The sequence below is a fragment of the Ptiloglossa arizonensis genome, chromosome 9 (assembly GCF_051014685.1).
Source record: "Ptiloglossa arizonensis isolate GNS036 chromosome 9, iyPtiAriz1_principal, whole genome shotgun sequence".
Taxonomy (NCBI): domain Eukaryota; kingdom Metazoa; phylum Arthropoda; class Insecta; order Hymenoptera; family Colletidae; genus Ptiloglossa; species Ptiloglossa arizonensis.
The window spans coordinates 12,025,697-12,042,428 of record NC_135056.1 but is presented as its reverse complement, the minus strand read 5'-3'; the positions used below and the strand labels follow the sequence as shown (position 1 = coordinate 12,042,428).

At 48.9% G+C, this 16,732-nt stretch overlaps 1 protein-coding gene across 5 annotated transcripts in view; it reads left to right on the top strand.

Annotated features, from left to right (window-relative positions):
- Window positions 1-3,212: 3,212 nt before the first annotated feature.
- LOC143151302 (uncharacterized) overlaps window positions 3,213-16,732 on the top strand; it is a 41,407-nt gene continuing 27,887 nt past the window's right edge. For 4 of the 5 annotated variants that reach the window (XM_076320317.1, XM_076320316.1, XM_076320314.1 and 1 more), the window contains exons 1-2: window positions 3,213-3,624; window positions 3,955-5,981. In XM_076320317.1, coding sequence (XP_076176432.1) covers window positions 3,992-5,981 — 1,990 coding nt within the window. In that variant the 5' untranslated portion in view covers window positions 3,213-3,624; window positions 3,955-3,991. Of the gene's footprint in view, window positions 3,625-3,881; window positions 5,982-16,732 lie in introns of those variants that run through there. The other variant, XM_076320315.1, reaches the window with a different exon arrangement.

Here is a 16,732-nt window from a genome sequence, read left to right as displayed (position 1 = left end):
CGTTTTAGTCGATCGCGATTCAGTCTCGTTCAATTTTTGTCATTAACGAATCTTTTCTAGCTCGAATATAACGAACGATATTCCGTGAAAATATATTTTATTCGCACAAATACTTGCGGGTTGAATAATACCCCATCAATTGAGGGTACGATAATTTTCTTCGATCGATGAAACGATCGGTTGAATTTTTACTCTCTTCTTAACAGAGATAATTTACAGCTACGTTCTATATGGTTTTAATAGTTTCGTAACTAAATTTCGTTGTATTGTACCGTAACGACCACTCGTGAATAAATAAACGATCGAAAGCTGATGGAAAAAGTCCATTCTATACACAACGTTGAAGAAATTCATCTGGGAAACGTTTCGAGTAACGAACCATTTCTGATATCAATGTCAATGTTTCACGAGTACAGTTATTTTGGCACAAATCCGAGGAGAGACTCGACTTCCAATACGACCGCTAAGAGTACCGTGATCCGGCGGTGGTTTATCTAATTGGAATTGTCGAGGGCTCGAAGAAGGACACCCAGGACCATCCAGAAGCAACAAGGAAAGACGAGAAGAGAGAACGCGAGACGGATAGAAAGAGGAAGAGGGAAGGAGAGAACGTGAACGAGAGAGAGTGAGAGAGAGTGAGCGAGAAATCGAGAGGGGTAGAAGGAGGGTACCTAAAGAACCACCGGTAAGGCGGGAGAGGGGTGTGTGTAAGTTTGGGCTATCTCTAAGAGCACAGTTCCAAGGAGGCTGCTTTAGACTCTAGTGACGTGACGTCGCCTAATACTCTAATCCCTTCAGAGGAGGCACCATCGTCCGCAATGCAGCCCCGTGTTCCTGGGTAACCATCTCCTTCGCTAGGAACGGCACTTGCTAATTAATTGACGAGTACAGATTTTGAGGTGTCGAGATCTTCGTGTCTGACGGGAAGGGAGGACTGTTATCTGTCGACGCAGACCCAACGCCGCGAGTATTCGATCGAAATACTCGCGACGAATATCTCGCGAGTACCGTGAAATAGAATACGATCGAAATATCCCCTACTGTCTTACCGTTGACACTTTTTTTTTCCACGTCTTCGACGAGGTAGAAAAAAACGTGTACCGAGGCGACCGATTCAACGGTCAGAGACTTTAACAGCGAAGGCGTACGCTCACGGTCGGGAAAACGAAACTAATCTTTTCGCGATTTCACGTCCACGAGCGTGGGCACTCCGGGCTAAGAGAAGGGCTGCTTTCTAATTATTCCCCACAGGCCATAAGGGATGACACGTAATTGGAGGGTGGACGAGGAAGCATTGATCCCTAACTGGAAGGGATTCAAGCTGTTCCTCGTTCCTCGGCGCTGTCGGTGCCTCTCCTTTCTCTACGGTCTCCTCGAACTCGACCATCCCGGAGTTGGACCAATGAGCACTGCCCGGGCGAAGAAAAGTGATAATGTCTTAAGCCGTCGGCGCGATTTAACTTCCGATTTTAGTTCGGTGGGAGGGGGTTAGGATTGGGTAGGACGGGGGGGACGAGCCGGCAAGAGGCGGGAGCACATTCTCTTCCCGGCAGTCCTTTCTAGGAGTTCGTTGCTCTAAACTCCCGAGCTCCCGCGGTCTGAGGAGGGTTTAGGGTTTAAGGAAAGCCCTCTCGCTCCCCGAGATCCTTGGAAGCTCCGCTAAGCGCTGACGCTGATCCCGCTCTTCTTCTTCTTCCTGTACCAACCTCCTGGAACCTGGGTTTATCTAATTCGAGTTGCAGGTTCTCGCTATCGCTCTAAACCGTGCCGGGGCAGAGGTCGAGGGGATGTCCGAAAATATGGTTTTGATCGTTCGCGGCGTGGCGGACGTACGAGAACCGTGCTCCGATCGATGAACTCTCGTCGTTCGAGGATAACCGCCCCGTTCGCGTCCGAGTTGACGTTACTACTTCGGATCTACTCGGGTAAAAGCGTTCTCGAAATAATCGCCAAGTGTCCAAACAGAACGGTGTTGATTACGTGTACGAAGCACGGAACGTCTAAGGAGATGCGACGTTCGAGAATAGATTCGCTCGATTCTAACTCGCGTGTAAATTTATAGATGGTCACGAGGGATTCGCGTTGCGTTTAGATCGAGCGACGATCGCGAGATTGATTTCGAAGGGATCTTGGGATCGTGAATGGAACTTTGAAAGGACCTCGCGATCGCGAATTTAATTTTGAGAGAACCTCGCGATCGCAAATTTCATTTTAAGGGAACCTCGCAATCGCGAGTTCAGGTTTGAAGGGACAACCCGAACGCGAGTTCAATTTTGAAGGATCTCGCGTCGCGAGATCAATTTTAAAGAGACTTTGCAATCATCTTTGGCGTTACGTTCGCCAACGAGGATGAAACATAAACGTAAACAACGTCAATGTCGCTTCTCGCTCTGTTAAATTCAATTCTTCCGTCCGTGGATCCGAACCGGGTCGAAAAAATATGTAAATCGCGACAACGTTCGTCAGGAACCGATTTGCACCGTATACCCATCGACGCAAGATCGTGAGCTAAATTTTTAGCTCTCTATCGCGCGTACGATTTCAAAGCGATCTCGCGCTCGCGAATTCAATCTCGAAAGCACCGTTGGCGTTGCGTTCGCCAACGATCGCGTACAAACAACGCCAACGTCGCTTCCAGCCCCGTTAAATTCAATTCGAGCGTCTCGCGAGTATCTCCAATTGGCAAAGAACAAGGTGGAGGGGGTGGGTCGAGGACGAAAAAAAAAAAAAAAAATGAAAAAGAAAGAAAGAAGAGGTCTCTGGCCGGGAAGCAAACGTTTTTGCCGGTACTCTTAAAGCGGCCGCGGAGAGAACCAGGTAGCACAGGTATACTACGCGCAGAGGGGGTGGTGGCGGGGTAGTTAAGACGCGGGGTGAATGTAAGCGACGGGTGGTGTACCGGCGCACGTATCCCAACACACTGGACGTCTCGGTGTGCATCCGGGGGTCGTGTTCCACTCTCTGCTATCGCAGGGGGTGGCGAGGTGAGTAAGGGGGACGTGCTGAGAGGCCGGGAATCGCGTTCCAGCCAAAGCCGAAAGGGGTGGACAGTGCGCAGAACCCGCCCCCACTTTTCGCGGCGAAGCAGAAGCCCGCCGGTTGCCCGCGCAAGCCTCCGTCCCCCCACCAGCCGCGCTGGGAAGATCGCCACCCCCGTGCGAACTTAAACATAGCACAGTAGCTCGCGAGCACCCCGTCTGGAAGGGCTCACCCGCGCAACCGCGTGGACGCTGAAACCCGTGTGCTCTAACCGTCGAACGAACCCTAACCCGGACTCGAGAGAGGCCACGCGCGGCGCTAACCCCCGGTGCGGTGTGCCGCGTGTGCCGCGTAAATCCTAGTATACTGTACTCGTGGGTGGTTCCCCGGGGGGAGAGAGAGAGAGAGAGAGAGAGAAAGTGAGAGAAAGTGAGAGAGAGAGAGCGAAAGAGTTTCGTCGTATATCACCGGTATATACGATAGGAGAGAATCACGAGTCACGGGGTGGCCTACGAGTGTGTTCGATCGGAGGAAATTTGATCGTCGGCAGTTTGTTCAACTGGAGAGCGGTGGAACGTCTCGACTGGATGGAACGGGTCCGAGGATCCGGGGCGATGGCCCTCGACGGCCCCCGACGGCTTTCAGGTGAAATTTCTCGAGAGACGATCGCTCTAGGCTTTCGGTTACACACGTTAAAGTAAATCGCATCGAGAAGACCCGAAAAAAGTTAGAAAAAAAAATAAAAAAAACATTCTTTGAGAATCGGAGACAGAACCGATCCGCCGGACCCGAGCTGCGAAAAACGAAAAAAAAAAGTCCGTATCGGTTAGATCGCGCCGACCTTGAGCGACGACCTTGCACTCATAAATCGAACCGAAACAAAAAAAAAAAAAAAAAAAAAAAACAAATCACCGCATCCACATGCATCCGACGAGAGAGCAGATTTCCTGATCCTCTGGAATTTTTGTGTTCCAGGGTGGAACTGACCAGCGTGCCGGGTGGCCAGAATGCGATGGCTCATCTCAAAAAACGGAAGCTGGAAGCCGAATGTGTCAGCCCGAATCCTAAGCAGCAGCAACAACAACAACAACAACAAGCATCGCAACAACAACAACAACAAGTGCAGCCGTTTCAGCAACAACAACCGTTGATCAACAAGAAGGGCGCGCAAACGATCATTCCGCAAGAAATGGAGACAGCTGATGCTGCCGCTAAACGTAGGAGGAAAAGCGTGCGCGACGACGAAACACGAAAATCACTGGACGCGAACGATCTGAGCAAGACGATACCCTTGCCGCAAAAGAAACGGGCGTTCGCCGCTGGGAATTCCGGAAGCCCGGCGCGGAAATCCAGCAAACATTCGGAGGAACCCGAGGACGACGAGACGCTGATCAGGGAGACGGAGGCTGCGTTGAAAAGTTTGTCGGGTAGCTGGCCGGGTCCACGGGGTTCCCTCTATCAGAGGGGGAACTCGGACGAGGACAAGTACGAGTCGAACTTCGAGAATCTCTTCGAGGAGAAGAAGGAGAACCCGAAACTGTCGCCGTCCTCGGTGTCCAATTCGTCCACCACCAGCAACGAGGCGGGTTGCTCGCTGAAGGACGTGATAACGTTCCGTGGTCAACAGGACCGGTGCAAATCGCAGCAGCAGCTCAGACAGCTGGACTCGACGAAGCAGCAACTCCACCCGAGCAAAGCGAAGAAGGACCTGGATCATTTCCTCAAGACGGAACACGAGAGCGTTCAGTGTCAAGTGAACAACGGTAACGAACAGGGCAAGATCAGACCGGTGCCGGTTAGATCGTTGTCCAGCAAAGAGAGAAATGACAGGAGCATGGTGGCGACGCACGTGGACCCGCAAGGCCGCCAATCGGACAAGTACTCGCGTTACGATCCGCCGGACTTCAACGAGTTGGTCGACGATTCGTCGAACGAGCTGGAGATCGACATGTCGGACCCGGCCACCGAGAAGGACGACGCGGATCGTGAGAAACTGAACGACCGTGACAGGGACAGAACATGCCGGAACGGACAATCACCGCAGAACACCGGCAGGCATCAACAGCAACAACAGCAGCATCAACTTTACGCGAACTATCACAGACAGTACAGTGAAAACAGTATGAAGGTTATGCCCACCGCGACCACCACCTCTTCCACCGCCTCACCCCCGTCGAATTCACCGTTCTCCGCTACCTCGGCGTTCAGACCGCCCAACACCGATCACGCGAAGACCACCGGTCGCGGGACACCGTCGGTCGCCGTCTCCTCCACGGCGATACCGCCCATCGGCCCTTACCCAGCCGCCGCAACTTTCGTCGGTTACCCGACACCCGGTCCAGGACCCACCATGCCCACCCCGCAACCCGTCACGGGGATGACACCCGCCACGGAGGACAAACACTCGTCCACGGTCTCGTTGCTTCAGCTGAAATCCTCCAAGGAGGACACCCATCACGTGACCAGGCACGAGGTGCCACCGAATCCGGTAGCCAGCAGCAAAAGTCCCACCGGTGGTTTGCCCGCGGTCACGAGTCCGGACTCCTCGAAACAGTACACGATCCTCCAACCGGCAGGTGTCGGATCCAGGGCAGCCAGTGCACTCCAGGACATTGCCAGGGAGGGGGTGGTCAGTGTCACCGCGGTGAGCAGTTGCAGCACCGCGAACGCCAACTCAGGTAACGGGAACACCAACAACGGGAACCCCGGGAACTGTGGCGGTGGTAACGTCTCCGTTAAAACGAGCAACGGGAACACTGGCGGTAACGCGAGCAACAACCAAAATCCGAGCGTTAACGCGAACGTGAGCAACGTCGCCAGTATCACGATCACCGCCGTCTCGACCAGCACGACCACCTCCAGTCCCGCGAGCGGCGGAGACGCCTCGTCCGGGAGCGGTGGAACCGGTCAACAAGAGAACGTCATGAAAATGCCGGAGAGGTCCGGGACCTTCGACGGGAGCAGACCCGGAATGTCCATGTCTCCGTCCAGTCTCAGCAGAGGTGAGAATCGCCACCCTATCCAATCTCTATGTCCTCGCGGTTCGTGTCGTCGCGAGGTGTTATCTTTTCGGTAGGATGTTTGTTTCTCGATACAGATATTCGAGATGGGAGTCGTTGGTTTGGGTGAGACTTCGCGATTCGAGTCGTCGCGAGGTGGTATCTATCGGAGGGATGTTTCTCGATACAGATATTCGAGATGGGAGTCGTTGATTTAGGTGAGACTTCGCGATTCGAGTCGTCGCGAGGTGTTACTCTTCGGAGGGATTCTTCTCGATTTAAGGATTCGAAAGGAGAGTCTTTAACCAGCGCGAGTCCTTGTGGTTTGAGTCGTTGCGAAGTGTTGTCTCTCGGAGGGATTCTTCTTGACTCAAGGATTTAAAACGAGAGTCTTTAACCAGCGCGAGTCCTCACAGTTCGAGTCGTCGCGAGGTGTTATCTCTCGGAGGGATTCTTCTCGACTCAAGAATTTAAAACGAGAGTCTTTAACTCGCGCGAGTCCTCGCGATTCGAGTCGTCGCGATCCGAAAAATTCGAGACGAGAGTTATCGACCCGCGCGAGGCTTTCGCGATCGCTCTCGTTGCGTCACTAACCCTTTCGCTGCGCTTCGAAAGTGTACCGCACCACACGTGGGCAACCTTTCGCTCCACTCTCTACAAACCAGTTGGTAAGTGACCAACTCTCGTCACTGTGACTCGCGTCGCGAATATCATTGAAAACGAAATCGAGATTTCTCCAACGTGGAAGGTCACGAGCGGAGACGCGAATGCGCGTGGATGCTTGAGAAATTTTCGAGATCATCGATACGAAGGACGCTGGTAGTGGTAGGGTTACCGTCCGCGCGTTATCCCCAACCAGAGGGGGACAAAAGGCATTTTCGACTCTCCCGCGTGCTGTGCGCTCTTCTATCTCTCTTTCTTTTGTGCTCGCTCGCGCCCGCGTACACGCTCTCTCTCTCTCTCTCTCTCTCTCTCTCTTACTTTCTCTATGAAGTTAGGGCAGTTAGGGTAGCAGCGGAAAATCAATAATTACGAAGCGAGGGGCGATGACTCAAATGGTGAAATCAAGGTCTCTCAAAGTAAAGTTATTCTCCCATATCCTCCGCTACAGCCACTTTGTCTTCGTCTTTGGCTACCGACTACGAAACTATTCGCTCGATCGTCGGAGCGTCGCGATGATTGCAAAGACTGGCAACACGGGGAAACTCGTAACTATTAGAGGCATTCGAGCACGTGCACATCGGGGGCTCTATGTCGCTGCTAGCGATCCTTCGTAATCCTTTTGTAGGTCATTGTTTAGGACCGTCTACGTCGATCGTTTCTAACGCCGAACCTGACTACCGTTGTCATTGATTCCTATTTAAGATACGAAATAATACATCTAAAGGAATCTCGTCTCACGTTGAACACGGTGACGGAAGTTCATCACGATTATTGCTGCACGATCGACCATTTTAACCCTATTTACAAATATTTATTCATTTTATTTACCGACTCCCTACGCTGCAACGAGAAAGAAAACGAAACCGCGCTACACTGCGGTACACGATCGATAATTTCAACCACCTCGACAAACATTTATTTATTTATTTATTTCACTTATCGACTTTCTGCGCCGTGATGAGGAAGAACGTTAAATACACGATCAATGGTACAAAGAATTTTGTAGTATTTATTTAAAAAGTTTACTCGTAAACGAAATATACGAATTCGAGTATACCGAAACGTGACATGCAACTCTAAAGGAAGATAAACGAATGCGTTGTTTCGCGATCTACGTTTATTTAAGTTAACACGAATTCGAACGAAATCAACGAAGACACCCTTTCCGTAACAAGGTTAACGAGGGATCGAAAGAAAAGAATTTCTTCCTCGCATAGGCGATGTATCGCCCCGTGTGACAGGTGGGAGTTCGAGTGCATTCCGAGGTCTTAGGGCAGCGATGACACGATGTGCCTAGGCGGGGAAATTTGGGGTTGATACCACGTCATACGTATAAGCCGCAGCTGTCAGCAGCTAGAAACGTGACTAGCATCCCAGCCGCACCACGCTACCTTATTACCACCGTGCGGCTCCGGTGCCTGTCCTCATTATCCCCTTAGCGTTTTCTCGGCCTGAACCCGCGGAGATGAACATTTCTGAAGTGAATTGGCGCGGATAGACGCAGACGGAGAATTCGTAACGGGCTTCCTCGATAATCTTCGAACAGTTGGTGACGTTTTCGTGCGCTTCGCAAGGTGTACACAGCTCCGCTCTCGTTCACTTATTGGTGCACGATGAAATCTTCATTTAAGAACTTCTCCGTAGTGTAAGTATACAGGGAATAGTGTATCCACCAGTGGTGGAAGTAAAAAGAAATTGAAATTTTAACTGACAATGTTTCAAGAAAATTTTGATTTTATACTTTGGGAAATTTTAAAGACAGTTGTGTGAAGTTTTGTAGTTTTAGTTACGATTAAATTCGATTGTCAAGTAGAATGATATTCGTTGCAATAGCGATGTAGGACCTCGTAATTGTTTCTGGAATAACAATATCGATGGATTTACAATATTATATTGCTGAAAGAAGTATCAAATTTTTGTGTACGATTTAAATAACTCCACCAGGGCTGGGATAGTAATGAAATTAAGTAAATATGTATAATAAACAAACAGACGAACCTACCCCACTTTCGTAATGAACAACTGACCCAGCAACGAGAAAACAATAAAGATAAAAATGAAGAAAAAGATTCTCACCCTTCATCTCCGTTACATCGCACGATAAAATTATCAATCACTGTCTCACCGAGCACAAAAACACCCTTACTTTGTAATCGTCGCTAAAATTGAACTCTAAAGTGCTCCAATTGGAAAAATTCTCCCTATTTGTACGATATTGTATCTCCTCCCTCGGAAAATGTTTGAAGAAGAACCCAGGCCGCGTGGCCCCACACGAGATTTATTCTCGATCGATATCGTAGCTACCATAGTCAGGATTGATCCACAAAAATTAAGAAAGAGATTCTCGCTCCTCTGGCTTTCCAACATCGTATTATCGGTTACCGGTTTATCGAACGCGAAAAAAGGAAACCCACTGGAATCGTTATCGTCGAGAAAAGATTGGCACTCATTCGAGCATGCGTGAAAAAAAAATCGCTCCCCTGCTTCCGCGATATTGTAACCCCCCGAAAATTACACGAAAGAAAGACCACGCGTCGTCGTGGTGCGGCCCCGTGGGCGATTATTTATTTTCGAGCAATTTCACCGTCAAACTGTCAATCTCGCGGTGCGCTCGATCGTTAAAAGATCTCGCAGCCTCGATAGCCGGGTTAATCCACCGGGCCGCGGAAATCTCGGCGAATAAACGCGGGGCCGTGATAAGTGGGCACGATTAATCGCATACTTACAAGCGTGACGGCGGTACAGGCGTGCCGGACCCTGTTCGTGGTATAGTTTTAATCGCGGGCTGGTTCGCCTACTCCGATTCGCGCGGCTCGCACCCGATCCTTTCGATTTAGCGAGCGGTTCGCGTGCGCCGCGTGCCCTTTTTATTTTTCTTCCTCCTTTTCCACTCTCTCTCTCTTTCTCTCTTTTCCTCCCGTTCTTTTTTTTTCTCCTATTCCAACGCGCGCGCCCAACACACCGGTCGCGTAAGAGCGTGTTGACACGCCATAAAACCGCTATCGGGAAATCCGTCGGCCGCAAACACCACCCTTTCCGCGTTGAAACCGCGCTGGCAGGCAGGGTTGGCCTGGCTAATAAAAAAATAAACTGCCCTGTAACTCAATTTTACGCTGCCTTTGCGACCGCACGCATAAAAAGGACCTTTACTCGCGCGCAGGGGCTCTACCCTCGCGTTAAGGGCGCGCGCGCCGCCGTGTGTAAATACGTATACCTCGCGATTGTTCCCCGAGCCGCTTACTTTTTTTTAGAATCCTTCGTCTTCTGCGTTCACGCGTCTGGTGATCGCTCGAGGCGAAACCACCACCCCGTCGGTGAAGGGAAGAGGAAGGGAGGAACGGTCACCTGGAATCGTCGTTACAATTTTCGTTACACGTATTCACCGTCGAGCGATACACCACCGTTCGAGGTCTCGTTAACCTCGAGTATCGATCGCGCGAGAATTCGCGAAGCTACCCCGCGATCCCGCGATCCCTGTGTCTCTACTTGCGTTTTTCTTCCCGAAGACAACGCCGAAGGTCGTGACGGTATCGGGTCGGTATTAAAATAGCCGGCTCGCTATTTCTCGACCACGTCGGTGCGATGGAGTATTTAAATTTGTCCGTCGATCGATCGCGAACGCGCAACGTAATATCGATTCGGTGAAGAATCGCGTAGGAGCGTGCCGCGAAGAGGGGAAAGAAAGAACCCGGCACGCGTCGTACGCGTCGCCGAGCGGTCGCCCCGAATGAATAAAACAATCCTGGTGTTTATGTACACCTCTGGCCCTCCCGTGGTGACCCTCACGTGAAATGGCAACAAAATAACACAATTACACACTCGGCCACGGTCTCACCCTCGCCCACTGCCCCCACACACCCCTTACCACCGCCTCCTACGGTACTCATCCTCGTTCTCGCCCCCTACGGATCCGCTTTTTCCTCTTTTCCCTGTGACCCTCTCTCGGCCGTCGCGAAACCCGCTCGCCGACCGGGTTGCGCCCGTAGAGGGGTAAAAAGAACGGGGATGGCGAGCCAGCCCCGAACAGGGGATGGTGGGGGCTGGAGAGCTCCGGACCGACTCGTTACAAGTCTATTCAGAGATCCGGAAAGAACAGCGCGTGCCGGTATTCATTTTGTTGACCGGAACCATTATCTGCCCCTTCGCTCCTTTTTTTTCCTTCCACCTCTCCCCGAGCTTAGGCGCCGGCCCGTTTTAAAACCTTACGGCTAATTTATTAATCCGGCCGACCACCACCGCTCGCCCTCACTTAGTCCGGCTCGGTGCTGTGTTCCCTTCTTCTTTCTCTCTTTCGCTTTTCTTCTCTTTACTTTTTTCTTTCTTTTCCTTTTTTCTTCACCTACCTCGTTGCTAATTAAAAAGCACCCTTGGAATCCCGGCGTCGTTTTCTTCCCGCGGAACTCGCGGCCATTCGTTCTTCGTTAGCGAACCTAAGAATTACGCGGGTGATGTTCACGGTGGGAGACGGGATCGGATGAAAGTCAGATCGAAGATCTTGGAGAGGCAGAAGAGTTCCTTCGATGATGGAGAGTCAGCAGGAGGGCCAGTGTATCGAGGGGAGATCGACTCTGGATGAATTTTAAATGCGATTGGATTCATTGGAAAGAGTTATTTTACTATTGACGACGATTTGATATTGTGTGAGTATGATGATCTGTGTCTTATGGAATTGAAAGTTTTCTCGATTCGAGTGCAAACTTTTATTATCGCACAGTACCATGGACTTTGTCATTTTACTTACCAAGATTTCTGTTACTTCTGATTACTCGTATTGTTCCCGGTGGAGCTAAGATGCACTGTTGCATACGGTGCAGTGATGCACTCTGGAGATAATCAAGCACAGGACAAAATCGATCAAGTACTCGCCTCTTCGACGAAATTAAAAATTAACGTTTCTTCGATAATCACAATTGTGTATTTCGTATTGTTCATCCAACACACATAACAATTTTATAAAGTTCGATATTAATCCGTATTACGCAAAAATTCGAATTGCAGTATAAGCATATCGATTGGAGTGCCACTATAGAAAGTTGCACATTTACAAAATAATCATACCCGACATTGTGTCAGCGCGTGAGACCTATCAGCCCTGTTTCACGCGTTTCCCCACCGACAATTATGTATTTCGTATTGTTCGTCCAACACACATAACAATTTTGAAAAGTTCAGTATTAATCCGCAAAAATTCGAATTGTAGTAAGAGCGTATCGATTGGAGCGTCACGTTAGAAAGTTGCACACTTACAAAATAATCATACACGACATTGTGTCAGCGCGTGAGACCCGTCAGCCCCCGTTTCACGCGTTTCCCCACCGACACGATCGAATATCACGTCCCCCCGTGTTTCTTCGGCTCGGGCGAATAAAGTATGTCGCTAATGACGTCACGTATCGTAATCCAATTTACGAAAGGTGGACCAGCCTTAAGAGGAGGCCAGCGTCTAAGCAGGGATCGGATCTGCTCCCCCTCCGCCCCCTGCTCTTCTTTCTGGAACGCGAAATGACGGGCTGATGAAGTTTCTCGGCATCATGGCGGCCGGTTCGGGGTCGGGCGTAGTTGGCAAGGAGGGATCAGGGCCAGAGGAGGATTAGTACACGACAAAGTTTATAAAAGTGTGCTCGCTCCAAGGGAACCCCCTGCCCCCGAAACTAACCTAAAGCTGGCCTCCCCTTCGAGTTCCTTCGACGTCCCTTTTTCGAACCCCCGACACACGTGACGAACGTACCTATGCGCTGTCCGAGCGAGGTCTCCGCGTTAAGAAACGTCGAATTGACTACACCGAGGATGAGACGAATTAACGGCCAAGATAAAGGACGAACTTCCCTCTAACGTTCCCCGAAAGGGATTACCGTGGTTGATTAATCGTCCGAACAGGTTCTGTGAAAGTGTTGACCCGCTAGATCTGGTTTAACCCTTTCGAAAGATGATTGTATTCGATCGTGTGCGTTGAACGCCTATAGGCGAAGAATTGCACCTACGGAACGAAAATATCCGAAATATTCCTCCAAGTGGATAGTCTAGCTACGTTGGATGACCCAACGGTTATACTCGAGAATGCATAGGAAAAATTGTCGATGAAGTAACTCGCGAATAATATTCTTATTGTCGCTGCAACTTCGTAGCGCACATCTCAGTTGTTCAACTGTTACATTCTAGCGGAACTCCAGTTTGCAGAGAGTGTTAAGTGCTGGTAGCGAAAACTACCCTAGGAAAGAACCCATTACGTTTATCGTGCCACCTGACGATTAAAATTATAGCCTATACCAGGCCCGCGACACTGGCCAACGGTTAATCGCCGTCGCAGCGAGGAACAATTGCTCGCTGAAACTTGTTAAAATCAACATCGGAGCTGGAAACGAATGGCCCAGGGTGGATGGTCTCATCCGAAGCGATTGGTACTTCTGGACTACATACGGCGTGCTGGAAACCTGTAATTGTCTGGTCACGCGAGGTCACCCTGAGAACACGAACGCGATCGTACGTGACGTGCACCATACCAGCCATTAAGTTACAGCCAGCGCACGACAGATGGTGCAGGTTGCTTGAGCATGTCCCCGATGCAATTTCGTGACAGTCGCAAGAACGCTCGGAATCGTGGTGGAAAGAAAAAAAAAAATTGAAAAAAAATTTATCGAAGTTTCGTTCGCATGGAAACTCGGGGAGGACATTGGTTCTTGCAGTATGTCGCCGTTGTTGGTGGACAATCTCGAAATTTGGTATAAATTAAATTTCATTTCTCGCGAGTCTCTGATCTCGAACACGTGTACCATGAATTCGATCGTTTTTTCGCGTTGTAATTTAACGCGAGGTAGTAGGATATTATCGGACGATTTTTTCGAAGAATCTTCCGCGATGAATCTTTTTAATGAGAAACGCGTCGCACGGTATTATCGAACGATTATTTGAACGAATTTCCCGCAGTGAATATTTTCGACGAAAGAATTACGTTTCACGTTGAGATTGAGGGTTTCGTTCCGTCACGGATGATAGAGAAGACGGGTTCGTTTCTTGTTTTACGCAGAAGTTTAGGTAGAACATGCCCGCAGTGTTAATCCCTGGGGCTTAGTTACGGGACAGAGAAATCCCGGTGGTTATTCGCAAATGCGTAACTCGTGCAACAAGATCCAAGGTGACCACGTACCGATATTTCAGCCCTTTTGACTGGCTCGTCAGTTTCCATTAGTTTTCGTTTAGAATTTTTAATTGGATTCACCTTCCCGTTACCGAAAATGAAAACACGAAGAAGCTACTCGATATTTATTCAACTTGTTCCTTGGTACTTCTAGAAATTTATTTTCACCGAATAACTTAATCACTCTCAGTTAATCGATAATATAAATACTACTTCAGACAGACAACTGGTTCCAAAAAATGTTTACCAGTTTCGAACTGATGGAAACTAATAAAATTTATCTATTTAAATTGTATTCAATTTACAAACAATACAAAAAACCAATTTTTCGAACCGAAGATGGTTCGATCAGTTGCAACTGATAACTATTAACACCATCGTTATCGATTCTTCGAAATGCATCACTCAAAAGAGACAAAGTACTATCAAAGACCAGTTAATGCGAGTTTAACTTGAATCAAACCTCGAAAACTCGACAAACGAATAGTCGAAAATTCTCGCGCGAAAGAGACCCGATGAAAACGTACTTGTCGCTTGGAAAAATATCGCACGCGAAGCGAGGACTAGTTCCACTCGTTTCGTCGAAGTTTGCAAAAGTGTGTATACCCGGGTTCTGGGAATCTGCTTTTCGGATCAAGTGTAATAATAAACGACTAGTTTATTTGCTTGTAGGTTCAACGATCTGAGCCGGGAATATAAAGTATACATGAATATTGGCAAACCAGAAATACAGTGCATTCTCTGACGGTGTACCGAGTGAAACTACACCACGATGTCGGACATAGCAGTTGTCATCCATTCGATAGGTAATTTTCATTGAATTCCAGGCGCCGCTGCGAGTGCTGTGAAAGGATGGCGGCCGACGGGCTTTTTATTATTCCTCGCATTTTTCCGTCAGCAGAATCTCACCGCGTACTTATTAAGAATTCCATTTTTAATAATCGCGCCTCGCCTCGAACAGCCGCGTTCCATACTTTGTCCAAACGACTGACAAACGTAACGCTTATAAACGAACGTTCGATCCGTTCTGCGTTACGTTACACGGTTTTCGGTGTTACATTTCGTGCGTCCCTGATTAAAAAACAGGGTCAAAAATTGAAAACACCGACCCTTCTTCTCCGTTGTTTCATCGAACGAAGAATCTTTCAAAAAATTGAAAAGTCCACGTCGAGCACCGATACGTTCTACCGATAAATAAAATACTTCCACTTACCAACGACGTTAATACTCCTCGAAGTCACGGAAAGCTTCCCGGGGATTATTCCTCGTTCGCGTGAATTTTTCCCTCCCCCGATTGAATCGAAAGATTCAAATACCAGCGCGATGAAACAAACGAGATACGTCGTTGATACGAACAGAGTGCAACGAAGAAAGTTTCCCAACCTCAAGATCTTACCAACGTGCGTTACTTCGTGCGATATGAAATCTTTAGAAATAAAAATTTCGAACCGTTTGTTCGCATCTCGCGAATATCGCACGCGCTTCCGCATGTTAAAATCTCCACTGCCCCACGAATCGAGTGACACAACGCGCAACGTATCTCTGTCATTATTTCACGACGCGATGGACAAATTATTATAATATCGGTATCGAGGGGGAGCGTTCGTTTTCCATGTACATAAAGACCCGTGTCCTGTCACCACTGTGCCGCCTCGAATATCGATTCGCGTGGGTTTTATTCGACCGCCGTAGCGAAAGTGAATATCCCGTGAGCGTATAGTATGCGTGCTCGCCACTGTGTTACAAAAAATCCGGTCTCGGTAACAATATTTTCTCCCGTAACGGAACCACCGCCACGCCTCGGTCGCAGTTTTCAACCGCAGATTCCGGCACGGTCTGTATGCGCAATTTATTTCACAATCGGGGCTGCTTGCCGCGGTCATTAAATTTTCCACGATGAAAACGATGGACCGCGGGAAGGCACGAGTTACGGTTTACCCGATATTACAATTACGCGGCGCATAATCGATATTAATTAGAGGGGACAATACGATCGATTTAAACTCGTCGCCTGAATCGGAACCGGCGCCCTTTATCGCACGACAGCACGCATCAGTCCGCGACAATTACGTCGAAACAATCCCGTGGGGTTTTTAGCTCGAATCGAACAACCGTGGAACGTGATCGATGCTCTTTCTTCGAACGGTGAGGAATCGATGACAACGATCCGATAGTCTCGTTTAAAGGCGCGTAATTCGAAACGGTGTAATAATTAACCGGACAGCTTCGTTTTCGTACGATCCATCACTGGGAGAGATCTCAGCGTGGATCGAGGTGCTCCGTCTCGTTCCGTGTGTATTATTTACCGAACAATAATTTCAAGATCCACGGACTCGATGTCGCGTCTGATCAACGCGAATTGGATCACGAAATCTTGCACCGGGTCTGGATTGTCAATTCTGGATTCTCAACGGATAAATATAACGCTGTTCGGACGTGCCGTGTCCCGAGTTCTCGAGCTAATCGCGAACGAACGAACTGACGAATTAACAATGAAGAATCTTAGAATAGGCGATGGAAGAATTAAACTTTCTGTTGTCGGCCGTCTCTACGCAGCAGTGCACGGATCGAGAATACACACTGATTCGTAAAATTAGGAACTTGAGAAATTTAAGCGAGAATTTATCGCGATGGAGTGAAGCCGATGTAGACGATTAGAGATTGGCTGAAATTGTCTGTCGTAAGATGTTCTATTTGTAGACACTTTGCGCTAGTGGAGATGTTACAGAACAGCGAGGTTGTGAAACAATTAAAGTCCACTCTTCTAGACCTCCAGGTATATTAATCTAAGTAGCCAAGAGTTTTAATGCCCAAGGTCTGCGAAAGAAACAGTTGAAATCTGTTTAACTTAACGAAACTAGTTCTTCCAATGATGAGAGAGTTCAGGTCGTGAGCTGACACGCGAATAACGAATGAAATCTTTACAATTTTTCCACCTTTGTAAAACACCTTTCTC